Below are 25,508 nucleotides of genomic sequence, written 5' to 3'. Positions count from 1 at the left end.
TCTTCCCACCTTTCTGATATGCATTCTTCAACTTAGTGTTCCCTAAAGACCTATCCAACTTCGCTCTTCCCAAATCCTGGCCATTTAGAAGTCACTGGCCTTTAAAAATTTTAAGTTCTGATAGCTCAAGAATGTAAACTGTAGTTAGGTGTCTCTAAATCATTCTAATTGTTGGTGTAGATCCAGCTTATAAAGACATTTTTTCCCCTATGTCAACTACATTTCTAAGGAAAAAAGGCTGTGCCCAAATGGATAAAATGTTTGTCTGAACTGAATTTCTGGAGTGCTTGTTACAGTGCACATATGGGAACTTAACGTTTCTATTTAACAATATCACTTCAATCTTACAGGAAAATACCTAACTGAAAGGAATTTGGTTTTCATGCACTTTGGGGCTGTTAGAGCAGTCATTTTCTCAGCTTTTTTTCCTTCTTCTACACACACATCCTGTGCTGCAAATACTTTAATTGTCTTACTCTGGTTATTCTGAAGGATCCTTTGGAACTATGGCTTTCGAGCAACCTTCCTATGAAACTGAATTCCTCTGAAGAACCTACAGTGCATGTGTCCATATGTACAAATACATATTTTATAGGAAAATGTTTGTTTAATTGGAGTAATTGAAGTTGTAGTCTGGTGACACAGAAGCTTCATATTTCAAACATGTTTCTAAAATCAGCCATGCATAAGCAGCAACACTGACTTCTTGCTGAAGTTAAAAGTGTCTGTTTCTTAAAAAACAAAACAACCAACCACTAAAGCCCCTTTGGTCATTTACTTTTAGAACAAGGATTCAGGTGCACACTCTTCACACATCTGCATTTGAATGTCTTTGTCACTCTTGCATTATCTTCCTGATGTGGACCTTTTTTTTGTTGTTTGTTTTACTTGAAAATTCAAGTCATCACAAACATGTGGGTTGTAGCAGTAAGTGAATAAGCATCTGTTCCTTTGATTCTTTGGTGGGAATGTTCTCTTACTTGGAGTTGTAACTGTGAAGTTCAGCTTTCTTCTACTCTAATTTCTGTTCACAAAGTTGGAAGACAAAACCTGCAGCTGTCATTTGGTTGTTGCCACAGTGTACTTCTTAGGTAGTCAGAATTCCTCTTGGGACAGTGGGAATCTGAAGAATCAACTTTTCATAAAGCATAATTAAATAGGTGGCTGTACGATCCATTGTAAAAGGTCTCACAACTGTTGGAATGTAGATCTACTGTCTGCTTAGTTTTTACAGCACTGGTTATAAATCCTATGGTAATAAGGAATCGTCATATAAACTGGCAGAGTTAGTTAGGATTACCTGACTTCTTGGACATGGCCCTTCAAATTCACACAACTGCTAGTTTGATATGTTTCTTAGCTGATGCACTATCAAGATTCAAGCCAATTGATACTGGCAGCTTGTGTGCTTACAAGAGAAGTCTTGATGAAGCTATACTGTAATATAAGTTGCCAAAATAGTCATATGATGTCACGTATGTATGTACAGAAAGGTTAATCTGTAAATGCCCTAGAAATATGCTTGAGATGGGTCAGTTTATCTTGATTGGACAGCCAGTTGTCTCCTGCCACCTCCAAGTGTGGAGCACAGTGAGACTCAGAGGCAGACATTTGAGAGGCAGCCTGAAACATGGGAACTTCTTGTCTGTGAAAAGGTCTGAGAACAGAACTACTGGTCTTTTTTCAGTGTTCTGTTCTCCCCTATCTTTCTGATAGGCTACCTAAGAAAAAAGCCCTAAACATAGGCTAGATGGAATTACCCAGAATGTTTGTGAGATGCCTCTTCTTTTTTTTTTTTTTTGATGCAGAGTGGAGAGGAGCTTAGAGATTGCCAGAATTTTTAGAAATTTGCTCATCGTGAAGTGATCATTTTCTTAACAGGAGCTTTCCTCCAGTTTGTAGTGCCCAAAATAAATATTGCTATTTTTATTTACAGATTTTTCTCACTGTTGTTAGGTGATAATTTTGCTTTGCTTGAGCTGTAGCTTTAAGAAGGAGTTTTAGTGGGAGCTCTCCTCTATGAAAGATTAAAAAGAAAGCCATTCAAGAAGAATTTACTTGCTGCTAATAAAGTGTGAAAAGTTTTCCTTTATGTGGTATTCTCTATCATTCTATCATTCTCATCTACAGTGTATTTTCAGTAGCAGAATTACCAAGCATCTATTGAAAGACAGAGAGAAGATGGTTCTTGTGCTTTTAAATTTTTTTTGCTTGTATCTATTAACACAGTTCTAAATGTAGACAATTTTCTTGGACTAAATAGTACATACATGGATAGAGAACCTAGAGAATTAGGTGTTGCACCAACATGCAGCTGTTTATTGAGATGCCTAGCTCATGAAAGGGGAGTTAATGAGGTACTTCTCTTTTTTGTGATCTAAAAATGTATTTCATTATACTGGCAGTGGTGTGACTTCTTTCCTTCCATCCATTTCTGTATTATCTTACCTCTTTTTCACATTTTGTTCACTGCAGTTGGTGGAAACGTGGATTGGAAGCAAATTGCAAGTATTCAGGAATCCATTGGTGAAACTAGCTCCCAAAGTGTTGTTGTTGCTGTGGACAGGTATTGTCTTAAATTTGCTGTTGCCACCTCAAACTTTTTAAGCAATATTTGAATACCTTGTGCTAATAATCAATTTATATTAGTTTACATCTCTTTGGATAAAACAACACATTAAAGTGGTTTTTGCTTATGTACATTCTTGTTTTATGGAGCAGAAGTATTTTTGGCAAGAAGGAACAGAATAAAGATTTGGAAAGAAGCCCTTTTACCAATATAAAAATATTACAGTAGAGTTGCAGAATGAAGGGTGCAATAATGTCCCATGAATCTTGGTTTGCTATATATATAGTGTATATGTGTATATATATATATATCATATATATATAGCAATATATATATATACTGTGTATATATTGCCTTAGAATGGGAAGCATTATTAACAGACCCTTTTTCTCCTAAATGTATTACTGACTCCCTTTTTTCTTCTAGATTAGGTAGATGTTGTCTGAACTCATCAAAATTATTATTCCAGTCTTCCTTTCTATGAATCATACCTAACTGGTTTTGATTAGGCATAACACATATCACAAGCATTCCCTGTTTAAATTGTGAAGTACTGATCAGACCTGAGGTGTTTAGTGGATCTTGGTCTCCAACATACAAGAAATCAGAAAACATCATTTTCTTCATGGTTGTCAAAACTGAAAGTCACAAAGGGGTATCATTCTGAAGGCTTACAAACATTTCTGTGGGAAAAGGCAGGATGATCTATGTCACTTCAGTGAGAGTTGCCTTGCAGTAAAATCAAATCAAGTGATTTAGAGGCTTAATGTCAAATGGTTAAGGGTTCTCTAGGTTTGCAGTATTTCTCCCCACTTCATAATGTGAAGTGTTTCAAGTATCAGATGTTCACTCTTGAGAAGCTTGACTTCTCTATTTGGAGAAGGGATGAATAGTTTATAAAGCACTGGCATTATTCATCAGTCACTGTCAGTGAACAGATAGTGTTAGAAACCGTGCTCGCCTCCCAGTCTCCATGCATGCTTTATTTTAAAATGTTAGAAATAATTGAACTATTTCTGATTTTATTTCCAAAACTGAGTATTTTTCCACATTTACTAATTGTTTTTTAATAAACAAAAGTAGTCAGAGGTTGTCTATATATATATTTCTTAAAATCCTGAATAAATTTTTAATAGATGCTTCTATGAGGAATTGTAACAATGTCTTAAACTGCACTTTACAGAATATTTACGGGATCTACAAGGTTGGATGGAAATGCTATTGGTAGGTTTTAGATTATTATTTTTTTTTTTTGCCCCTGTAAACTGCAAAGCAGCTTTGCTTTAAACCTTTGAAAAATATTGCATTAAAATCTGTGGTCAATTAACAGTGGATTTCGTTCGCTGGCTTTGTGCTGTATCTATGGATGAACTGCTGTCTGCTACACACCCTCGAATGTTTAGTCTGCAGAAGATAGTAGAGATTTCTTACTACAACATGGGCCGGATAAGGCTACAGTGGTCTAGAATCTGGGAAGTTATTGGAGATCATTTTAATAAGGTATCCTTACTGATTATAATACGGCATGCTCATTGACTTATCTCTGCAAATAAATTTTATTTAGAGATTTCTAAGAAAAGCATGTGCTCATCTGAATGATACTGTATTTTTCTGTCCTTGTGTATACACAGCTTGAAACACAACTAAAATAGTAAAGCTGCCAAGGCCTTACAGAAGGCAGAGGTACACAATGTAATAAGTGTAAAAGCAGTATCCATTAAGTTACTTATCATGACCTGGGTCTAGAACTGGCTGCCTTTACTTGTGTGTTGTAATTTTGAGAAGTGTTTTGTAAAACCTGCAATAAAAGGTTGTTTTCTATTCAAGTCTAAATTGACTATTTATCACTTGAGTGTTTGACATGCATTTTTAATACAGGTTGTTGAAGTCTTTCCAGGCAGGTTGCTTATTTTTACAAAGTTTGAAATGCTATGATAATAATGTATAAAATAGCTGGAATTGGTTTGGGATTATTGACTTGCATTAACAGTGTTGTTCATGGAATTGGCTACTGTTTTGCTGATTTTCCAGTACTGCTTAGTTCTCTATTCGCAAATACAAAGGCAGCTTGGGCTGAATCCATCAGAATGCTGATGCAAGCTTACTGTGCATTTCTATTCTATGTTGTCAGGTTGGCTGCAATCCCAATGAAGATGTAGCTATTTTTGCAGTAGACTCATTAAGACAATTATCAATGAAGTTCTTGGAAAAAGGAGAACTTGCTAATTTCCGATTCCAGAAGGACTTCCTGAGGCCATTTGAACATATTATGAAGAGAAACAGGTAATAACACCATTAACTGAATCACCTGATATCATAAGCACCAGATTTTGCAACTGATGTTTCAAGCCGCTTTTAACGGAGAATTGCACTATCCTAATCAATTATGTAATTTAGTTTAAACAATTATTGTTTATTATTTTAATTTAGGTCTCCTACTATTCGAGACATGGTTGTACGGTGTATTGCACAGATGGTAAATTCCCAGGCTGCTAATATTCGTTCTGGCTGGAAAAACATCTTTTCAGTATTTCACCTGGCAGCCTCAGATCAGGATGAAAGTATAGTGGAACTTGCATTCCAGACTACAGGACACATTGTCAGTGAGTATTGGCTGTATTCAGACATCACAAAAGTGTTTGTGACTCCAGAGATTGAGAAGCTTTGTTTAACTGCTGGCTTTACAGCCTGTGTAGTAATACTCTCTTTATGCTTCAGAACCAATGTTTTGCACTTTTCAACCTATTGCCTGGGAAAATAAGATTAAGTTTAATTATTTATTTAAAATAAGATTATAGTTACCTGTTTTCTTTTGTGCCTTTAAAAAAAAAAGTACCTCCTGTACATTTTGTAGTAATTTGTGCTCTTGTAGCATTTTGTAGTAAAACCAGTTCAGGTAATTTTACTTAATGTGTACATTCTCATTTAAGTGACAAATTTAATAATTTTTTTTTAAACAGAAAAAGGCTTTTGTAGTAATTTTATTATTATGCTGACTGTGTATCTTTTTCCTCATTTCCAAACCATGCTTGTCCATGACCCTATTGAGGAGAAAGAGCTGAGCTAGTTGTTTTGTTTAATTTCCCCCTCCAATTCTAATCTAGATCTCAGACTTTAAAGTGCAATTAGGGATCACTTTATTCTGTCTCAACCTCTGCAAGTTATAAAACTTTTTCAGAATTGCTGAAGAGTGGTGTATTGGTTTTTTTTTTCCTCAAAACTAACTTTAAAATCAAGGCAACAGGACTGTATTGCTGAGAAGTCCTTCTGTAAGCACAACTTCATGTTTTGTGTAGCCTTCTTAAGCTCTGGTCACACAGACAAATGTTAAGCAGTAAACCTCTTACTGTGTTCTTGCTTAACTGTTAAATTTCCCTCCTTTAGACTAAATACTGCCTCGATTTGTTTTAGATACTTCTTTGCTGTCAAAATCCAATGCCCTCTAGGTGATGGGGGTTTTTTTGTCCGGTTAAGTATTAATTTTTTACTTGTTATTGCTACTCAAGCATTTGACAGCACCAGTCAGTGAACCAGTCTCTTGTGACTTCTGTTACAATCAGTTCATAGCAGAATCAATAGATTTTTAAATTATGACACATTTTTTCTTCTGTTCACGCTTTTCTCCCAGCAATCGTGTTTGAAAAACATTTCCCAGCAACCATAGATTCCTTCCAGGATGCAGTAAAGTGCTTGTCTGAATTTGCCTGCAATGCAGCATTTCCAGATACCAGTATGGAAGCGATCCGCCTCATTCGCCACTGTGCAAAATATGTATCTGATAGACCCCAGGTACAGTCTGTATTCACTACATTTATCAGTACTTAAATCTGCTGTGCTTTTATAAAGAAAAAATGACTTGCACTCACCTTATTGGCTCCCCTTCAAGTTTCAGAAATTAATGAGAAATGCACTTTATTCAGAAGCTATAGGAGAGTAAAATGCCACATGCTTTGAAAGTATCAGCAATTTTAAATTTTATTTTATTTTTATTCCACTCTGCCTGTCCCCAGTTCAGCTGGTGCCTAGCTTTCCTTAGAGCTGCTGTAAATCATCCAATCTCAGGATCTGCTGCTCGAACATGTTGTGAAGAATGGATAATGGCATAAGTAAAAATGCTTCTTATCCTCAAAATGTAGTGGTTGATCCTAACTTGCAGTGCTGTCTCTATAAACAAGAGTGAGAGACTCAGACTGAACTGCAAGCAAAAACTGGTGCTTGAATGTATCACCTTATTTATTTTTCATAATATACTAAGCATTACTATCAAAACACTTCTCCTCAGTGCTATTATTTTGATTGCCAGCTCATCTGAAGTGTCAGGGTGTAATACTATTGCAGCAGAGATTATTTACAGTTCAGATAGTGTTTTATTTTGAAGAGCCTAACTCTTACAGCCCTGTATAACCCTGTACTTTCTTCTAAAGGCATTCAAGGAATACACAAGTGATGATATGAATGTAGCTCCTGAAGACAGAGTGTGGGTGCGAGGATGGTTCCCAATTCTGTTTGAGTTGTCCTGTATCATCAATAGATGCAAATTAGATGTAAGAACCAGGTAACAATCAGTATTTGCAATTCAAATTTTAAGAGACTTACTATTAAAATAGAAACAACTCACTTAGTTTAACTGTCATAAAATGAGTCATGTATTTGATTTAGTTGATATCTGGGAACATCAGACTTTTTACAAATACCTTTTACATAGATGCAGTCATGCCTGTGTTCTTTACATAAGAAGTTTTTATCTTATGTTGTAATAAATATTGAAGTTATGTGGTTGTGATTGCAGTATTTTATAAGTATTAAATTTCCTCAAATATTCAAACAATTCCTGTTTGGAATAAACAGCCATGAGATTACAAAGATAACCATTTAAATAGTTCGTTTGAAAATAAAGCTTAAGTAAATAAAAGTCTGACTGTTTTCCATTTATTAATGGAACTAAATTATTTAAAATCGCCCATCTCAAACTTAAAATCAGATGCAATGGAGGCAGTATATGTTTATAACACAGTGAAATGTAAAAGTCAACTTAACTTTCCTAACATCAAACAAGGAAGCATTATTTTAATAATGGATGGTCAACGTTAAATGGTCAATATGCATTAAATCCTTCCAATCCCCCCCATTTCTTAAATAAGGTATTACAGGGGATTAATATAAGAATCTGTATTTTCCCAGTGACAATACTGATTCTCTCTATTTAGTAGTAAAGAAAAATTATGTTTGTTCCATGATACTTGCTCCTGTTACTCTATTTTAATGATTTGTTGTAGCTGACCTGGGTAAGCATCGTGTCACGTTTCCCTTTTTGCTGTTAAAAGCAAATGTGTTCCATGCAATGGGGAGATTTTGTTTTGATGGACTCCCAACAGCAAAATACTGTTGGAATCTTTTTTTGGTTTGTGTTGAACCCCATGACCCCCAGTCCTGCCAGCCTTCCTGTGTCTTGCCCTTCAGACTTACCTTGAGGATTTTAAAACTGGTTTTAGACCATGATTCATTAAGTGGTTGTGGACTTCAGAGACAATCAACAACGCAAAGCTGTAAATCCTGCTTATTTACCTTGAATATGGCTTTTTCCCTTATAAAGTATATTCTGTTGCAGTTCCGATGCTAAATATGAGGTATTATATGCAAATAATTTTATATTTACACATCTACATCTAAGCTGTGTATTAGAACTCCCCTTACTGCTGGTGAAGATGAATACTCATTTCTAGACCTCTGTATTTCTGAACTGGAAGTATTTGTTCCTTTGTTTCCATGGTCCTTTGTAAAGAAGTAATTTTCCTGTTTTACTTTACAATTACCACATGTCTCAAAAGCATTTTCTGGCTATTTCTGAGACTTCTATGGGCTTTTTAAACACGCTGGCTTTCTATTTAATTTTAATGTAGACTGATACACATCAGATCAGTGTTCAGTGTTCTTAATAGTGTTTGAGTCTGTTGCAATTGGACATATTTGGTCTAGTGGATGTCTTTTTGTAACTCTTCATATCTCTGCTTTGTTTCAGGGGCTTAACAGTAATGTTTGAAATAATGAAGACATATGGCCATACTTACGAAAAACACTGGTGGCAAGATTTGTTTCGGATTGTCTTCAGGATATTTGACAACATGAAACTGCCAGAGCAGCAGACTGAGGTAAAAAAAGGGGGGGAAGTTAATTTACACAAGATATGTATATAGAGTACAAAACTTGATTAATATAGCTCATCAAGTAATGTAAAGCAAACCACAAAATTTGCATGGTGAACTTGTGGTTTTATTAGCCTTATTTTTTTTTTATTAGCATTCTGTTTGGAGGTGTCTCTTTTCTTATATTTTTAAGCCATTTGTGTAAAAGGCTGACTAGTTTACACTATGAACAAAAGAAGAATAGGATAAAATGCAACAAATCTAGAGTTTGTGGGTACAGTTGCAGCTTTTACACATGGTGGCTGGAATCTGAGATGCATCATTTTGTGGCATCATGTTAAATGGGATGAAGCTTGTAATCAGCATTGAAGTCACAATTAGAAGAAATAAGTTCTGCTGGTTCAAAACGTTTTGATCACCAGGGAGAAAAACACATGCTAACAAACAAAAATCCAACAAACAGCAGTCCTGTACCTTCACTGCACCTTGCTGACCAGCCAAACAGGTTTTGATCTGCCACACCCAGGGACCAGACACTGCCCTGTCAAGGCAGTGAAACAGAAATGGGGGTACTAATGTAAATTACTAACATTAGAAGGTTGATCAAAATGGCCAGCAGTTTGGGAAGTCTGACTGTGCTTAGAAGGACCTGTCAAACTTCTTAAGGTTTTATTCCCTGTAAAATATTTAGAAGAAACCCACAAGAAGTTTAATGTCAAACTCAGGATCTCGTGGTGGTGCTTGTCAGTCCTCTGATCTGGTGCCATGAATAGTTTTTCTGTTTCTGTATTTTTTTAAACATTCTAGTTAGCAAAGCAAAAGTTGGAGCTATTGATTTTTGGGAGTTTTGAAATATGGGAACAAATTGTGTGTCATTATCAAGAAATTCAAGTTGATTAAACACATGTATCATTCTGCCTGCAGGGTTCTGAATCTTAAAAGTTCCACCTTAAACTGAGTTGTAACTTTTTTTTTCCCCTCCTAGAAAGCTGAATGGATGACAACTACTTGCAACCATGCACTTTATGCAATATGTGATGTATTCACACAGTATTTGGAAGTACTTAGTGATGTTCTTTTGGATGATATATTTGCACAGCTGTACTGGTGTGTGCAGCAAGGTAGGACTGTACCAAATTATGTTAAACAGTGTTAACATTTTACTGTGCTAAATGTGAATAAACAAATGCACTATTTGTCTTTTCCAGACAATGAACAGCTGGCACGCTCTGGTACAAACTGTTTGGAGAATGTTGTCATCCTAAATGGTGAAAAGTTTACCCTAGAAATCTGGGATAAAACTTGTACTTGCATGCTGGATATTTTCAAAACTACAATCCCTCATGCGTAAGATGACTCTTCACATTTATACTTTTCAAAATAGTTTAGCAAATGACTTACTGATTTCAAACAGATACCTAGTAGATGGGCTAAACAGTAGCTGTTATGCATGGACTAAACAGAAGTAAACTTTCTTGGAACGTAATGATAGATTAGGTGCTAAATGGGCTACTTTTGTGTTGTAAGTGATAAACTGTTAAAAACTAGAAATAATTTTTTAAAAAAACCAAACAACCCAAGACCCTAAACATGATTCAGTTTTAAAATGTTGACTTTTTTGAGAAGTGTGATCTGATTTTTGGTCACTTTTGTTTTGCAATAGAAAAATTCTATTGACAGACACACTTTGCAATTTGTAGTTAGATGGGAAGCTTTTTCCACAAAATACTAAAATAATGCAATGGCTTTGGAGATTTAAGTCTCCATGGTTGATGGTCAAGTTCCAGTGTGCTTCTATGAATCCTAATCTTTCCTTTAAAATTATCTTGCATGTTTAGTAACTGTCTTGCCCTTCGTGTTATAACTGTGGAACTTTTTTGGAACAGGGCTATACTCTGGGTCGTATGTTGTACATCATACAGCAGAGTAACAAAAACTCACATCCAGATTTATACCAAAGATGAAGTTTTTTTTTTCCCTACCCTACCAACACTGAAATGAAACACTACTTGTTTTGAAATACGACAGTCTTGATGTTTTCTGAAGCAAAAAGGAACCTTCTGCACATCACTCCTTAATTCTAGAGCTGTGTGAGATAGCACTGTAAGAGAGCTTCATTCATGCTTAAAAAAATAAGTTAATCCATCTGTCTCTACCTCACCTATTTTTCAATGGGAGTTGGTATGAATTAATTACATCCAAAAATAATACTAAAATGAAACTGAAACATCTGGGAGTTACCAAGATTATTGGTTTTGTGTTTTGGTAACTGCCAAAAACAAAATTTGAAGCCAAGTATCTTAATGTTAAAATCCAAATGAATTAGCCCTAACTTACTATTTCTCATATTTGGAAAGATTTTGAAGTGAATGCTCACTAGCAGAACATTTGCTTTTGTTTCCACGTATGATCAAGACTTAAGATTTCTGGATATTGTTATGGCTGAATATTAGAAACACTTCTGGAGCAGCATTTTGGGTATCTTAATACTTAGACACATTCAAAATACTCTTGTAGCCTTTTGCTATATCTGATTTCAAATATGTACATTATTCTATTGTTACTCTTCAGTATCTGACTCCTTCCATAGATGCCCATTCTTTGCATCACCATTTTTAATCTTTCTGTGACTTTGAGAACATCATTGTATTATTCTTTCTTCTGTTTCTAAGAGATTCCCAACTTTTGCAGTGTGAACTAAATCTTACTTGGATTTTATACATGAGTCGTCCTTTGAGCATATTTTAGCAGTCTCCCTTCCCATGGTGGAAGTACTCCTGCTCTTTTTCAGACAGTTGCTGGGTGACACAAAACTTCTCAAAACTGTCTTTTCACTTTGACCATGTTTGATTAATGTGTAAGCTTTATAGATGTGTAAGAAAAAATAATAAAGATACACAGGTATTCACTAATATGTTTTTAATGAGACATTGTACTCATTTCTCTCTAAGCCCTAGAAGGGTACTGCTTTCTCATTCTGTATAGGTCCTTTTCTTCTTTTTTTTTTCCCTTTGTATGGAATCTGGTTCTTTTTCTTTGCCTTTCCACTTAGCTGCATTTACATTTTTAAATTTTATAATTTCTTACTCCCTGTGTTAGCCTTGTCTTTGTGATGGACTTTTTCCTGTCTCCCAGCCTTAAATTTAATTTTTTTTATAAATTTATATATTATATGTATTCTGTAACTTATTTCTTCAGTTTAGGAGTTGCATCACTGGCTGCGGGAATCCTTAGCTGTGGTACTAAGTTCTGCTGGTTCTTGGCAAATTACCTTTTTTTGCAAAGAAAATGATCATATTATTTCCTTGTTTGGAAGACTTAGTAGTAGAATATTTACAGCATGGAACACTTACTGGAAAAGCCAAAGCCTAAACTGTGCTTCTGTCAAACTTCCACAAAATCACTGAGGTGTTGATAGCTGAAGACACCAGCACAGAACCACACAGAATGGCTGAGGTTGGAAGGGGCTCTGAAGTTTGTCTGGCCCAACACCCCTGCTCAGGCACAGCCACCCAGTGCAGTTTCCCCAGGACCATGTCTTGACTTTTGAACATCTCCAAGGAGAGAAGCTTCATAGCCTCCCTGGGCAACCTGTGCCAGTGCCCTCACAGTGAAAAGTGTTTTCTGATGCTCAGAGGGAACCTTTTGTGTTTCAGTTTGTGCCCATTGCCTCTGATGCTGTCACTGGCTGTCACAGAGCCTGGCTCTGCCTTCGTTGCATCCCCCCTTCACATTGTTACATACATGGATCAGATCCATGAACTTCTGCTTTTCCAGGCTGAACAATCCCAGCTCTCCCAGCCTTTCTTCAGAGGAGTGATGCTCCAGTCTTTTCATCATCTTCTTTGTCTCTTGCTGGACTCTTCCAATACTTCCATGTTTCTTTCATACTAGGGAGCCCAGGACTGGACACAGTGCTGAGCAGAGGTGCAGGATCACCTCCTTCTGCCTGCTGGCAGCTCTCCTAATGCAGCCCAGGAAACCATTTGCTTTCTGTGCAACAAGGTGGCTTTACTGACTCATGTCCAACCTGGTATCCACCTGAACCCCCAGGGCCTTCTCTGCCAAGCTGCTCTCCAGCTGGGTAACCTCCAGCAGGTACTGGTACCTGGGGTTGTTCTCTCCAGCTGAAGAACTTTGCAGTTCCCCTTGAACTCTGTAAGATTCTCATCAGTCCATTTCTCCAGCCTGTTGGGCTGTCTCTGGGTAGCAACATGACCCTCCAAGTGTAGCAGGAAGAGCCTTTCTTGCTCCTGAGGCTCGACAAGCTGCTGGCCTCTCCATTGCCTTGCACAGAGTGAGCTTACCTCTGTGGGTGTGTGTCCCACCTTTATTGGCCCCCTGGTAATAGGGGGCCTGCCCTAACCAGGCACAGGTGGACTCACACCCACTCTTTGGCAACTCGAGGCACCTGGTTTATTTTGTTTCTCTACATCCAAGTTTTGTGGCATGAGCAGAAATGCTGAGGGTTCACTCTGCCCCATCACCCAGATCATTAATGAAGATGTTGAACAGAACTGGACCCAATATTGACTCCTGGGCTACACAACTTATTACAGGCCCCCAGCTGGACTTCATGCCCTTGATCACCACCACCATCATCATCGTTGGCTGTTCAGCCAGCTTTCAGTCTACCTCACTGCTTGCTCATCCAGCCCATACTTTAGCTCATTTTAATAGTTTGTTGGATTCTTCTTACTATTTCAATTCTATCTGGTATTTAATTTTTTTTTTAATTGAAGTTTTCTCAAGCTTCATAAAAGTAAATCTTGGCTTGCTGGCACTGAGAAAGCCAGAGTCACTGCCCTCTTGTCCTAGGGAAATTCAAGAGTTAGAATTGGTCCCTTGCACAAATGATGATGATTTGGCCTCTACTGGCTCATAATTTCTCATTATTCCATTAATTCATTTGGCAGATGGAACTTTAAGACTTTATAGCCCAAAGTAAATTACACTGTATTTTAACAACCTCTAATCCAGAGTGATCTGCACGTTGAGTCCTGGTAGCTGTCAAGAATAAATTCAGTTCTCGGCTCTATTTGCTGCCTCATAACATGCCTCAAGATTTTATCTTTTCTTATCTCAAATTTGTGTCTTTGTGGTTATATGGTCTTTATTTGTATGGAGGTCAGTGACATGTTAATTGAGGATCCTTAACACACTTAACACAGTGGGAAAGTTGTCACTTAGGATACAGAGACACGAATGTCCATCAAGCATTGCCTCACACAGGTTGAGTCTAAATACTTTGGGGATTTAACAATTACAAATAACTTCAATTTTATTTTGTAGCAATATATTTGATAGAACTAGAGATGATGGGACAACTTCAGTTATTTAATCCAATTTTAATCTCAGGTCTTGGCAGACACAGCCTCAACAAGTTACAATTAATGTAGAAATTTCTTAGTGCTTCAGGCAGTCAGACAGCAGTGTGCTATAGGAAAGCAGGAGGAAGGAGGTCAGAAATATTGTCAGTGCCTTGCCACCTCATAACAGGAGTGAATCCTAAGTGGAAGCGCTGAATCCTAAGTGGAAATAGAACCACAGTGCTGGAACATATCCCAGACAGAGAATGCAAAACATCTCCAAATGTTCATGTTGATTTGTCTGAGGTAGAGTCATTCTTTTTTCCAGGTGAAGCTTAGGAAGGCATTGTGAGAGAACAATATCCCCTAGTGGCACTAGAACATGGCCTGAAGCCAAATGCAGTATTTCTGAGAAAAATTAATGTACCTCCACAAACTCCAGTTGTCTGTCCAAAGCAGTTGGCAGAAACATTGAAGTTCAAAAAGCACAATATTTAAATTTCTCATTGCATGTGAAAGAATAAAATGTATGCTTAAAGCTGAAATAGGTTTATTAAGTTCTGGAAGTATCTGCATCTGGTTCAATTTGTTTGGTTTCCATTAATTTAAATTACAACAAACAGAAAACCCACTGTATGTAGTGGACTTTTTAGGATGTCACTTCTAATTGTATTTCACACTTATTAATATAGTACTGATTTTGTGTTTCCAAGGCTGCTGACTTGGCGACCAGTCAGTGGGGAGTTTGGCTCTGGATCTCCCTCTGATGCAAAAGAAAAACTGGTAAGCCTCTGGAGTAAAAAAAAATTTTAAACCTTTAAAGAGTTTGTTACCAATGTGTTGTGATGTCAAGCGAGTGAAAATTTTAAAACCATATTTCAATTTTTACTTAATTGGAAAAGTTTTTTCCAGATAAAGTGCTATTTATTGCTTTAAAAATGCAAGGTATTAATGGAGAAAGAGAAGTACATACTTGTTTGCAGCAAAGTTGGCTTTTAGAAGCTGACTGTAGGTCATTAGCTGTTAATATTTCAGGTAATGTCCTGTATCTGGTCTGTCTCTGTAACACTATATTTAGGGTTTGATTTGTTTTCTGGTTTACAGCATGGTTTTTGTTTCATTTTGCTCAATATATTGGCATGATGCTGGAGTATGCTAGAGGTGAAAAGTTTGCCAGTTAGATGGACCTTTTTTTTCCTTCAGATTTTCTCTGATAATAAGAACTATAATGGAAAAATATGTATAACCATAAGATTTCTTAGCACTAACTGAATAAACTGATGTAAAATTTGGATTTGCCCACAAATGGCAGCCCTGTAGCCACTTCACTACTGATGAGAATTAATTTAGCTTTTGGACATTCTCACAAGACTGTTGTGTGAAGTTCTTTGTAGATTCATGAAGCATTTGATAAAAATTGTTCGAAGATAAGCTCCCAAATGAGTTCTGCTAAGACACATTCTCCCTCTGTTTGTCTCTGTGAAGCTTTACTATAATTTATTTACAACAGAGTGAAAGTGTTTGGGATGGCCAGTTCTCATTGTACAGGTGTTTTACATCTGTATGACTGAAAGTGCTTGCTGTATCCTGACTGGTTTGATGTATCAAACATTTGATTTAAATGTTGGCTGTGGTTTTGATCCATTCATGTCAAATACAATAGCACTCCCAAGTAACAAATATATTAAATGTCTTAGTCACTAATAAATTGAATTTTTTTTTCCTTTTGAAATAGTGTAACATTAATGTTTTCAAAAATCTTTTTTTGTCTTCAGTGTAAAAGACATTTTACAACTTTAAAATTGACAGAACTTATATATTGGTGTTGATGGAAATACATTTTGGATCCTCTCTTTTGGGAGTTTTTGCAGACATTTCTATCTATTTGTAATTCAGGAAGTTCAAATACAATTGAAGCATTGTACCATCTATACTTGTAATATCTACTAAAATCTTTATAAAGATTAAAACCCTGATTATTTACTAGTATGAGAAGTTGAAATGCTCTTCATAGGAACTTTATATGTAAATTCAAATCTTGCTAGCAGCATAATGCAGGGAGCTAATGTGTAGCATCCTGTGGCACTTAAAGAACAAATGTTAATATAAATATTGGGTTATTGAAAGGGACAGGAATCTCTGTATATAACAGCTGTTAATGATAACACATTTTGTTATTACTTACATTTCCCTCTTTCAGTGAATGCTTTCTGAAATGAACACAATTGGTATTATCATTGTTTTTAATACTTTACATTTACGTGATTGAGACAGAAGATATTTATGCAAATATAAAACCAGAACCCCAGTAATTCGTCTTCCAAAGTCATTGAGTTTTAGCTGACAAGATAAACACAACATGGAAAATCAGAACATGTTGCAGAAGTCTGCTGAAGCAGTTCTTGGGCAAAAACATTTTATATTGGAGCATTTTCCTGATACACAAATATTCTCCTTTATTTGACTGTGGTGAATTCTTGTAGCACCCACAAACGTGTCAGTAGGAGCCTGTAATTCAGAACGTTTTGAGGGGGTAAAGGCAAGTAAAGACTGAAGTTTGATGATAGCTCATATTGTTTGGGCTTGTCATTTAAGAGCTATGTGTTCATGTTTTCATCTGTTATAAAAGGAATTCAAATTCTCACAGAAGCTGTTAGAGGCTTTGCTGTAGATCAAGGTAGACACTATTTCCCAGGATAGGAAATCCTGGCAAACCTCAAACACCTGATCTGGTGAAAGTCAAAAACAACTGCTAGCTGACATACTGAGTATTTGGGTGGCATACAGAAAACATGTGTGCAAAATACTACTCATTGACTTTAATGTGTAATTAAGTATTTGTTACATTTTTAATTCTTAGTAGGTCGTCTTCTAAGTACATGTCTTGACTGCTCTTACCAGATATCACTAAAGTGAATGAAAAAGTGCAGTGTTGAGACACCAAATGTCTTTAAGCTATGAAGAGCATGGTTGACAAGTAGCTTGCAGTTTTGTATAAGTTAATTTTTTTCTTTCTTTCTTTCTTTCTTTTCAGGATACAATCTCACAGAAGTCAGTAGATATTCATGATTCTATTCAGCCTAGATCTTCAGATGGACGCCCATATCAACCCAGCTCAGGGTCCCCGTCAGGTGAAGAAATGAGTAAAACCAGGCCAACAGCAAGTGAGTCATTTTAGAGATTTGGAATTTTATGTGTGGTATTAACAGAAAATTGATATCTTTAGCCACAGCCACAGCTGTAACTTCAGAAACATGATGTGAAGAAAATGACATTGATTAAATTTTTATCTTCTGTAGTAAGACATAACTCTGAGCTCTTGTGCATCCACATTTTTGATCTGTGCTTTAAAAATCCAGAGTCCAGCTGCTAACTTGCAGGATTTTTACAGAAAGCAAAATATTAAAAATAGTATTCTCCTTAAAATGCTATGTAAATGAATTTTATTTTTTTTAGGAGTAAAGTTCTTTCTATGCAGAATGCAACAGAAGCAATATCTGGAGGGGAAAAAAGTGCTTTTAGACTGATCTTAAGAGACTATATCAAACCCTTAAAATACCTGTGCCAAGTTCTGTGTTGGTGCTTAAAATGCTCACATCTGATGGCTTTAGTACTTGTATGAACAAGTCTGTCAGTGTTACATACTAAGGTGCTTCTGCCTGTGGACAGTCTCAGTCTCTGGTTCTTGCCACTGCACTGGTGGTAACAGCAAGTTCACCAGTTTTGGTGAATTGAGTATTTGTCCAGTACATGGCAGATGACTTCAAAGTTAGGAAATAGTGGTTTTGTTTTTAAACTACTAATTGCTAACATGGTGATCAGCAGTGGTTTTTTAGAAGGGTAATTCAGATGGGCTCAATTGGGTATGGTTTACAACTGTGCCTGAAGTTCAGCTGGTTTTAACTTGTTCCCAAAATAGCTCAAAAAAGAAAAAAGCATTGCAGTTCTTTGGTTAACAAACAATTTTCTTCCTCTTTCCTTTAAAGAATTTCCAGAACAGAAATTATTTGCTGCTCTTTTGATCAAATGTGTTGTGCAACTGGAACTCATTCAGACTATCGACAATATTGTGTTCTTCCCAGCAACCAGCAAAAAGGAGGATGCAGAGAATCTAGCAGCAGCACAAGTAAGTACAACTGATAGGTATCTCTCTTTTTAACAGCTTTTTCTCTAGTGGATATAATTTCATAAACTCCTCTAATGTCTTCTAACTTACAATTTTTAGAATCACTTGAGAGCCTCCAGCAGACTGACAAGATCTTTTATGTCTTGCATTAAATTGCATTTGCTGTGCTGTGGCAATACATTGTGGAGATTAAAACATGTTGTTTAGAGGGATTTATGTAGCTGGGATGTGGATACAACTTCTAATACAGTTTCAAGTTTGAATACATGTACAGATGAAAACAGAGTAGGATTGACTTATCACAGGCACTTTCTGAAGACAAATATAAATTTTAATTTTTTTACCTTTTTTTCTTTCTTCTCAATAGAGAGATGCAGTAGACTTTGATGTCCATGTGGATACACAAGATCAAGGGATGTATCGTTTTCTAACATCACAGCAGCTTTTCAAACTTCTTGATTGTCTGCTGGAATCTCACAGATTTGCTAAAGCATTTAATTCAAACAATGAACAAAGAACTGCTCTCTGGAAAGCAGGTGAGTCAGTCACCCTGGGGAAGTAGTTTGTGAGACTGTTAGTGAGCTTTAAATTGACCCAGAAATAGGTCAGAAGTACTGTTATGCTGAATGTAAAACTGAGTATCAGGCTGTAACTTTATAACCCTAGAATCCCCAAGGGGAGGAAACTTACCTGTGCGGGTGCACATATCTTTGTTATTTCCTAAAATTTAAGGTTTGGCTGGATTTTGGATGCCAAGCTGATTCTGGCTGTAGGTGTGAGTCCCATGCTTGGAAGCTGCAGGCACAAAGCCTCCAAACTTGTTGGGGGTGGGATTTTGTTTTACCTGATAGCGTGTAAGTGAAATATATGTAATTTTCTGAAACAGATGGCAAGTGGTCCCTTTGTAGTACTGTGTTTAACCTATTCCTTGCACCCAAGTTTGCTATATCACTGCTTTTTAATGGTGAATGCATACTGTGAATATGCAACCAACTGTTTTGTGCATTAATGTATGTATGCATCAACAGAACCACTTCAGCTTGAGTGTTGATGTTTATGGGTATGCTTTTTGCTAGTAGGGAGCTTTGGAAGCTGTAGTATTGTTGCCATTTTTATCAAAAACAAGCAGTGAACCAGTATACACTAGAGATACATGACTGAGACAAAAAAGTCCATTGTTGAGGAGTCTAGGATGCTCTTTTATTGCACACCCAGGTTACACATCTGCTCGAAAGCTCACATAAATAAAACACACGCCAGCACAATTAAGGTGGATATAAATATGTTAATTTTTCACAGTGCTTCATTGTACTAAAAGTTGTGAGAAAATAATTACATTAAGACACTTCTTCTGTTCACGTGCAGAAGGTGCTTAGAAGGCAAAGTAGGGGACTTTAGGGGGAAAATCCAGATGAAACAAAAACCTGAATGGCTGCTTGGAATTTCTCTAGGTTTCAAAGGCAAATCAAAGCCCAATCTTCTGAAGCAGGAGACCAGCAGCCTGGCCTGTGGGCTGCGCATCCTGTTCCGCATGTACATGGATGAGAGCCGCACCAGTGCCTGGGAGGAAGTCCAGCAAAGGCTGCTGAAGTAAGGCCCATGGAGCTGAACCTCCTGATGTTATTTCTGATGCTAAAGGATGTCCATTTTTATTTAATTTTTTTTTTTATTACTCCTCTCTTTGCAGTAAGCTTCACAGATCTAACGTATATGGTGGTGGTGATGGTTGCAGCTAATACTATGGTTTCATGTTGCCTCTGCTTTTGTTCTCATTACATGTTTTGCAGGAGATAACAAATGTGTTGTCATTTTATTTATTTTTTTTGGCATGGGCAATTGGTATACTTCTTCTTTAAAAAGGAAAGCCACTTTCACCTAAACCCTGCTTTTCCTTTCAGTAACCTCAGCTAGTTTGGGGAACTGGGGGCTGCTTGCTCTCATCTGCAGAAATGAGCACAGGGCTTTGTACAGAAAAAAACCAAACAGACCATGGCAGTAGCACATGAAAGTGTTTCAAGGTTTATAGAGCAGGGAGCAGAGCTGAAAACTACCTGGTTACATCAGCATCAGATTATTTCTTGAAATCTACATATCATTCTGCCATATACATTTTAATACATCTGAAAGAGCACTTAACACACTTCAAATATACACACAAACTGCGTGATCATGATTTGTCAGCATATTTAAGTCCAAGGACATTGGGTTTGAGTTGAACAAAGTCATTTTTTTCTATTGGTAATCAGGTTACCGAAGCTTTCATGAGAAGTTGCTGTTCCACACCAAGGCTCCACACTGATATGGTTGCAAAGCCAAAGCTTCCTCTTTGCAGTAGAGCTCAAAATAAAATGTTAGTTACTATTTTTTGTGTCTGTTCTCTCCAGTGTCTGCAGTGAGGCTCTGAGTTATTTCCTCACTCTTACATCAGAAAGTCATCGGGAAGCCTGGACTAATCTGTTACTCTTATTTTTGACTAAAGTCCTGAAGATAAGTGATGAAAGGGTAAGTAACTGCTTTGGTAATGGTATTTTAAACAACATTTACAGGTAAGAAGTAGTTCCAGACCCACTTCTTCATGCACATTTATATACCTGACTTTTAAAACTGCAAAACTGCTGCTGCTCTTTGAGGGAATGGGTATTGAAGCTGCACTTGGCAGATACTGCAAGTAGTAGTGCAGAGTGAGGCTGCAGAGTGATAAAATGTGTCTGGGAAGATTTAAAAGATGCTAAAATCCTTTAGAAATGTGTGTTGCTTTTCCCCCTCTCCTGCTGAGGAGGTGGATTAGTGGCTGATATTTTATTCAAATAAATAACTGCTGGTTCTGCTGCCAGTGCTGCATGGGTATCACCTTGACCTTCTCCCAAGTAGTTCTGCAGTAAATAAATCCCTCTGTGGCTCTATTTCTAACAAAACTTGGCTGAAATACGAAGTGAAAGGGGCCAGCTAGAACAAAAAACTTAACTGATCAGAGAAAATTTCTTCCCCTTGAAGGATAAGCATTAGCAAGGAGCTGTGTGTGGCTGGTGAGCATCTCTCAGAGCACATCATTAGCCTCACTCTGGCACTGCTGCCTTCACTTACAGAGAGTTTTGTCACTTAGTGGGTTTCTCACCTTGACTTGGGAGTGTATTTAAAATTCTTCCCCCTCAGCATGTTTTCTGAGACATATTGATGCAAAATAGAATAACTTTCTTTGCTTTCTCCTCAGTTCAAGGCTCATGCCTCATTCTACTATCCTCTGCTGTGTGAAATTATGCAGTTTGACCTTATTCCTGAACTCCGAGCTGTTCTACGAAGGTTTTTCCTGCGGATTGGTGTGGTTTTCCAAATATCCCAACCACCAGAGCAAGAGCCTGGAATAAGCAAGCAGTAACAGAGAGTGACTGAGTATTGCTCTGTTTAAAAGTTGATATTCCTCAGCTAAATAGAAGGCCCAGGTAGCTGAGCCATTCTGTCTGGACATCCATAAAAGTGGTTTCTTTGTATGGCAATGTGTATCCAAGGGTTAACGGTACAGATGCTTACAACTGTAATTAAGGCTGCAACACTCCAGTCCCTTTATTTCCTGGTGGATTATCTCTGTGGGTTTCTCTTACCTGGCTCGTGCTGAGCACAGAGCCAGTTTTAGCACAGTCCTCTTGTCAGCACAGGCTGCAATATATCCTTTACTGTCCTAGACAGCAGTATAGCAACAGATGTTTATGGCGGGTGTGAAAGGAAAATGTACCCAAAGAACTATATATGTAAAGGTTTGAGCTTCTGTGAGAAGTACAACTCAGGAGAGCTGTATTTTGAAGGATAAAATGTTTATAGTGAAAAGAAAACGGAGATTAGGTAAAAGATATTTAGCAACTATGTCTGATATTCTAAGATTTTTTTGCACACTCAGGCTGGCTGAGACATTGGTAATCATCCTTCTGTGAAAATGTACAGAGATGCAGGTCTGTAATATAAACTCTTTAACACTATACAGTTCTTCCTGAATTGTTTAGTTTCTGTATTACTGATTTGATGAAAACCCATAACACTTCATTGTTTACCAAATGCACTAGAAGTTTGGGTTTATTTTTGGGGGTTGTGATTTTTTTTTTTATTTTATTTTATTTTTTTCTTTATTTTTTTTTTCTTTTTTCTCCTGGGGGGTTGGTTTTTTTTTCTTGTTTTGTTTTGGTTCTGGGTTTTTTTTGTTTGTTTTGTTGTAGCCCAGAGGTTAGTGTTGCTGACTTTTGTCAAGAACAGAGGTAGAATATCACGACTGACATAACTACCTGTAATATACTTGTTTTAGGGCTTTTAAATATAACGAGCCATTGAAATGATGATCCCTCAAGGACTGGAACTTGAATCACTGCAAACAAGTCTAGGTTGTGTCTGCTGTCAGATGTTTTTTGTTTGATGTAGATTTCACTCTTATGTACAGAATTTAATGTTGAATATATTCAAGTAACAAATCTGGCATGGTTTGGGGATGGTTAAATTTATTGGAAATGTATTCATACTGTGAATTGTGCTCCGATGGTTAAAAGACAAGATTGTCAAGCATTCTGTATTACAATGGATGTAGAAATTTTTTTCAGATGGACAAAATGTATATGGTACAGATATGTAAAGTTTTCTATGTAAAAAAAAAAATTCTGTACAACTTTCTGTACAATATTTGGTTCTCATCTGGCATATTCTAATCAGGTTATAGGTCAATAAAGTTTTTGAACTCTTTCATCAGTGCAATCAAAACCAGTCTAATCCACAGCTACTTGTTTTACAGTTCCCTTTGCCTCTCGTGCTCATGTTTCAAAGGAACAAACTCCAGAGCCCTCTGGGGCAGCAAGGTGGGTGCCCTTTGGTTGACTGGGGTCTGTGTCTTCTCACTGTTAGGCAAGTACAGGATGAAATTTAAAAGTTAATTAAAAAAAAAAAAGTGCTTGTAGATGGGCCAGTCAAATGAACTGCAGTAGTGCTGCGCAGGTGCAAACTCAAATACCAGGTTTTGCTTTCTGGAGGTGGAAATATTAATTATGAAACAGACTGTGGGGTTAGTAGGGATGGGAGGGAAAGGCTGGGATTACAGTTCCTCTAACTGGGAATGCATCAGCCAGCTGAGCCTTGTCAGCATCTTCGATTTTGTAAGTACAAGTGGAATTGGATTGTTCCCAGTGTGTTCTCACACACCTCCTGAATAGCAAAGGAGGGGGAAGCGTGAAGTCTGAGAAAGCAGATGAGGGAGCCTCATCTCACAGAGGAATCAATATCCCTGCAGCCATTCACAGCAGACTCCAAAAATAAGTGTAAGCAGTTTAATAAAAAAAAAAGCTGTGGAAAAGCCAGTGACAGGAATTAAAAGAGATGACCCATGACTAGGAGTTTTCTCATCATGTTAAATGGGCTGGAACAAAACCAAATTGCACAGAAGGGGAAGAATTTAGAGTATTTTAATTAATTGTAATTGTACAGCCTTTTCTCTTGGGCAGTTTTTAAATTTTTTTCAGTTTGTTGTGTAATGTCTAAATGTTAAACCACTCTACTAAACCAGACCTGAGGTCAGTCTTACCTGTTTCACAGAGAACAGTTGTAATTCTTGGGAGAAGTATCATGTGTCCCATTCCCTACTGCTGTCATATTCCTCCCCCATTCCCATGGCAAATGGCATTCCTGGTACCACCAGGGAGGTGCTTCTGGTGCTGTTACCCTGAGGGCTGTTTAAACAAACAGTCATGGATCTGTTATCCATGTGTCTCCCTAATTCCTTCTTAAATACTTGTCCATGTTCCAGGGTTTCCATTCAGGGGCAGTGAGTACTGCAGATGACCTGAAAACTTTGGTAGTTTGGATTGGGTTTGATTGGTTGGGTTTTGACCTTCATTGTTCTGTTGTCTGCTCCTGTTTCACAGCATGACCTTCTCATGCCTCACCTTATTTATGGTTTAGGTGGAAAAGGCCCAGTTGCTGTGGAGTCTTGCTTCATTGGAAGCTGAACTGCTCCTACCCTCCTTAATTTTCTACAGCTGTAGCTCTTGCAGTGCCAAAACCACATGAGCTGTGCCCTGAGTGTCAGGTTGCACCTGCAGGTGTCTAAACACACCTACAGCAAAGATCAGGAAAGTAGGGGCAGGAGATGGGGGACATCTGTCTCTTGGTCATCTCAGCAGGGAGTTAAGGACTGTGGATTGCAGCTGTGTTTATTTAGTAGATGAGACTGTCAGAATAATGAGAAAAAAAAAACCAAAACACACAATTTGAAGCAGGTAGAAAGGACCCTGCTGCAGCTTTGGATATAAAGTGAAAGCTGAAGGAAAGATTTTTGAAAGAGATGTGACGGACTAAGGAGTATATTGACTCACAGCCTGGGTGCTGAAGGGAGGACAGAGTGGAATTGCCTGTGCTAAATGCTGCTGAGCAGAGGGGTTAGAACAGGTTCAGTGGTTGCAGGTGCCTGCAGAGGTGAAGGAAGCAACTTAAAATGAGGGGAAAAGGGGAAAGTGGAGGGAAGGAATACCAGCCTGGGAGGGTCAGTGATGGTACAAAAATTCTTGCAGCCCAATGAGGCTGGCTTTTTAGGATAACAACTTTGTGGTTTTACTGGGGGGTAAAACTGTAATCAAAGTTCAGGGCATGAAAATTAAAACTAGATAGGACTAGAGGAGAAAGAAAACACAGGATCTGTATCAATGGAGTTTGATACATTCACTGTACTAAGTTCAACTCGTAAAGCAACTGAAAAAAGTAATAAAAAGGCGACAGGTGATGAAGTATGAAATACATGAAGTGGGCTCTGGCATGCGAGGTGCTGTGGTAGGATGATAACTGTCAGAGTATTTTCTTTGTAGCTGCTTAAAATTATTTTGGGATTTCTGCTTCTGTGAAGTTCTGAATCAGGCAGCCAAGACCCCTGCATTACTCACTGGTCATTGCTGTCAGAACCAAACTGATGAACTTAAGAAGCCTTTTGGCTGATGAGCCAAAACCTCATGGTAGGAACTGTCCTGGTTTGGCACGTTTCTCTCTGGGAGGAAGCTAAGCACAATGCAATGCTGAAGTGCATCTGTGCTGTGGCCTTCAAGCAGGTAACCAGAAAAGCTTGAAGGTGGCACTTTGTTAAAATGTCTTTATTTTTACCAGTGTTTTGGGCTCATCTTTTTTTGTTGGTTTGTTTGGGTTTTTTTGTTTTGGAGGGGGGTTTTGGGGATTTTGTGGTGTTTTGGTTTTTTTTTTTTTCTGCTGCTCAAGCCTCTATGTGGGAATTCCCTCTTGGAAGTGATAGGAGGGAAGTGATACGATAGCCTTACCCTTGTTTCAACCTTGGTGTTTCAGTTCACTGAACTAAAATCTAATCTTGATTTAATCCACACATCCTTCCTGCT

The 25,508-nt window shown here is 37.5% G+C and overlaps 1 protein-coding gene across 1 annotated transcript in view; it reads left to right on the top strand.

Annotated features, from left to right (window-relative positions):
• Nucleotides 1–22,879, top strand: part of ARFGEF1 (ADP ribosylation factor guanine nucleotide exchange factor 1) — an 87,608-nt gene extending 64,729 nt beyond the window's left edge. Inside the window, exons 23-39 of the mRNA XM_008501767.2 lie at nucleotides 2,476–2,566; nucleotides 3,753–3,793; nucleotides 3,900–4,069; nucleotides 4,701–4,852; nucleotides 5,000–5,172; nucleotides 6,198–6,358; nucleotides 6,994–7,124; nucleotides 8,589–8,718; nucleotides 9,698–9,833; nucleotides 9,921–10,059; nucleotides 14,735–14,804; nucleotides 17,056–17,185; nucleotides 18,008–18,147; nucleotides 18,515–18,683; nucleotides 19,599–19,737; nucleotides 20,532–20,649; nucleotides 21,359–22,879. Coding sequence (XP_008499989.1) covers nucleotides 2,476–2,566; nucleotides 3,753–3,793; nucleotides 3,900–4,069; nucleotides 4,701–4,852; nucleotides 5,000–5,172; nucleotides 6,198–6,358; nucleotides 6,994–7,124; nucleotides 8,589–8,718; nucleotides 9,698–9,833; nucleotides 9,921–10,059; nucleotides 14,735–14,804; nucleotides 17,056–17,185; nucleotides 18,008–18,147; nucleotides 18,515–18,683; nucleotides 19,599–19,737; nucleotides 20,532–20,649; nucleotides 21,359–21,523 — 2,255 coding nt within the window. The 3' untranslated portion in view covers nucleotides 21,524–22,879. The remainder of the gene's footprint in view (nucleotides 1–2,475; nucleotides 2,567–3,752; nucleotides 3,794–3,899; nucleotides 4,070–4,700; nucleotides 4,853–4,999; nucleotides 5,173–6,197; nucleotides 6,359–6,993; nucleotides 7,125–8,588; nucleotides 8,719–9,697; nucleotides 9,834–9,920; nucleotides 10,060–14,734; nucleotides 14,805–17,055; nucleotides 17,186–18,007; nucleotides 18,148–18,514; nucleotides 18,684–19,598; nucleotides 19,738–20,531; nucleotides 20,650–21,358) is intronic.
• Nucleotides 22,880–25,508: the final 2,629 nt, after the last annotated feature.

This window comes from Calypte anna, chromosome 2 (assembly GCF_003957555.1).
Source record: "Calypte anna isolate BGI_N300 chromosome 2, bCalAnn1_v1.p, whole genome shotgun sequence".
Lineage (NCBI taxonomy): Eukaryota > Metazoa > Chordata > Aves > Apodiformes > Trochilidae > Calypte > Calypte anna.
This window is presented reverse-complemented; position numbering and strand designations above follow the sequence as displayed.